The sequence below is a fragment of the Egretta garzetta genome, unplaced genomic scaffold (genome assembly GCF_000687185.1).
Source record: "Egretta garzetta isolate BGI_Z169 unplaced genomic scaffold, ASM68718v1 scaffold602, whole genome shotgun sequence".
Taxonomy (NCBI): Eukaryota; Metazoa; Chordata; class Aves; order Pelecaniformes; family Ardeidae; genus Egretta; species Egretta garzetta.
In genome coordinates, this window is record NW_009258893.1 from 20,990 (window position 1) to 23,146 (window position 2,157).

The 2,157-nt window shown below is 51.5% G+C and overlaps 1 protein-coding gene across 1 annotated transcript in view; it reads right to left on the reverse strand.

Moving 5' to 3' along the window:
- CAST (calpastatin) overlaps positions 1-2,157 on the reverse strand; it is a 70,442-nt gene that overhangs the window by 1,642 nt on the left and 66,643 nt on the right. Inside the window, exons 28-29 of the mRNA XM_035889759.1 lie at positions 1,678-1,752; positions 492-558 (exon numbers count right to left, since the gene is read on the reverse strand). Of these exons, the coding sequence (XP_035745652.1) occupies positions 508-558; positions 1,678-1,752 (126 nt within the window). The 3' untranslated portion in view covers positions 492-507. The remainder of the gene's footprint in view (positions 1-491; positions 559-1,677; positions 1,753-2,157) is intronic.

Below are 2,157 nucleotides of genomic sequence, written 5' to 3' on the forward strand. Positions count from 1 at the left end.
GCGCGCGCGGCAGGGGAAGGCGTGCGCAGGAGGAGGCTGCGTCTGTGCCAGGAAAGCCCAGGGCAGAACACCAGAACCTGCTGCTCCTGCCAGCTCAGCTCCGGGGCTTTCTTTGTTCCAAAACTAGCCTTGTGCAGAAAGAACGACATAAGCTCACTTATCCTAAAGACAAAAACAACCCTTGAGACGTGCTTGGTCTTCACTGCTCGGTAAAGAGGTCTTGCTAGGAGCAGCAGGTCATGCCTCAGAACCCCTAGTTGGGTGAACGTGCAGGGATTTAGCTACGTGGAGGAATTCTGTAGAAACTGCGCGGGCCAAGGGCGTGAAAAAGAGTGAGGCTTTTGCCTAGGAACAGTGAGGTTCGAAGCCATTCCCAGCGCTGCGTCTCCAACCAGGCCTTGGCTCAGCCACACGACGGTAACACCGCTGTAGGAACACCGGCACGCGCGGCCTTTGTGGTGGTTCAGGGAACGGAGAGGGAGAAATCTCACCCCGTGACGTCAGCGTTTAGCTTGCTTTCTGCTTCTCAGGTTTGCTGCTGGAGGGCTGTCCCTCTGCCTGCAGAGCGAGAGGCACGAGATGGTAAGCACCTGCGGACGAAGCTGGAACCCGGCGTAACGCAGCGACGCGCACGCATCGCAACTCGCGGCTCGGGCATAAACGCGACCTGCGCTGCAGACAGAGGAAGCTTGGCCACAGCATCTGTAACTTCTGTTCTGTACACACACTTCCATTTTTCCACCACCACGTACTTTGTTTCAGCCGAAGAGGGCCGCGGCTGACCTCCCCCCATATCCCGCGTCTCCACGCCCTGTCACCCGTGCTGCTGAGCCAGCCACGGCTCGGACCACTGAAGACGACGTCCTCCTGAAGAGGAGCTGCGAGACCCCTCCCCAGCTCTGCACGGGGAACTGCGAGGCTGTTCTGTGCTTAGGCAAAAGGCACACACAGCAATCTCATAACAGAGAAAAATCCCATCACTCGGAACAGAAAATTTCCGGAGCAGACGCTGCCACGTGGTTCAGCCACCAACCTGCCCGTACCCTGTCAGAACAACGCGATGGGCAAAGTGTCACCCTTGCCTACATAAACCTTTTCTATTTCTGGGTGACAAAAGCCAAGAAACCTCTTTTTTTTTTTTTTATACATAGAAACAACTGCCTTCCTCTTTCCACTAGATTAATTCTGCATGGTTATTTATGAATATATGTAGGTTTTCACTTTTTAAAAAAAAATTATGGTAGTAACTTGAGAAAAGGACGTGTGGTTGAAGGAGCACATTGTGATGACTTTTAGAATGCCGTCATTTAAAACAATGTCAAGCAAAGAGAGGAGCGATGGGGATCCCGAGGCAGCCACAGGCACGTGAAGGGCAGCTTTTAGATCAGAAAACATGGGAATGAGGAGCCTGTGGAGCACGCACTGAGCCCCCTGTGGAAGACCACACCTTCTCTGAAAGAAATGTACTTCAGTCCCTGCTTATTAAAAATTTCCCCTGAAATGGGTTCTTTTCTCCCACGTACATGCTTACAAAAAATGGATCACGGTCAACCTACTGATATAAAATTCTCCCCAAAGTAATATCCATGTAATATGAATCCGAAATCCAGCTGCCCGTGTTTCACGCTTATAGCGTTCGGTAACCGTGACTGCGCATTGCAACACGTAGGTTTCTACCGTTTTAGGGTCTTTGGGTCTTCCTTTATCCTTTGGGCTGGGCTTAGTGGTGATGGTTTCCTTTCCACTTTTCTCCTACACTCCAAAGAAAAAACCAAAATTACAGTTACAAACAGAACAGTTTATGGCTCCCGCTTTGACATCCTCCGTAACACATCACTGTGTGTGTGGTTGGTAAGGTGGGAGGGCCGCAACGCAGGACGCACGCGTGCAAATCCTGCCCTCAGCCCTCAGCAAGCTGGAATCTAGAACCTTGTTTAACACCAGGGAGCTGGGGGCACCCGAGAGCACACACAGATAAAAGCACTGGTACAGATGGGCAGGCTTGGTGTTTACACAGCACAATAACATCACAGCAGAAGGCTTCACTCCAAAGCTCATAACCAAATAAAACAGAACTTACAACAGCAGAAGTTCGTCTTAAGCCAGCTGCGGATTCGGTGTCAAGGTAAGCACGTGGGGAAGCACCGCAGTGGTCGG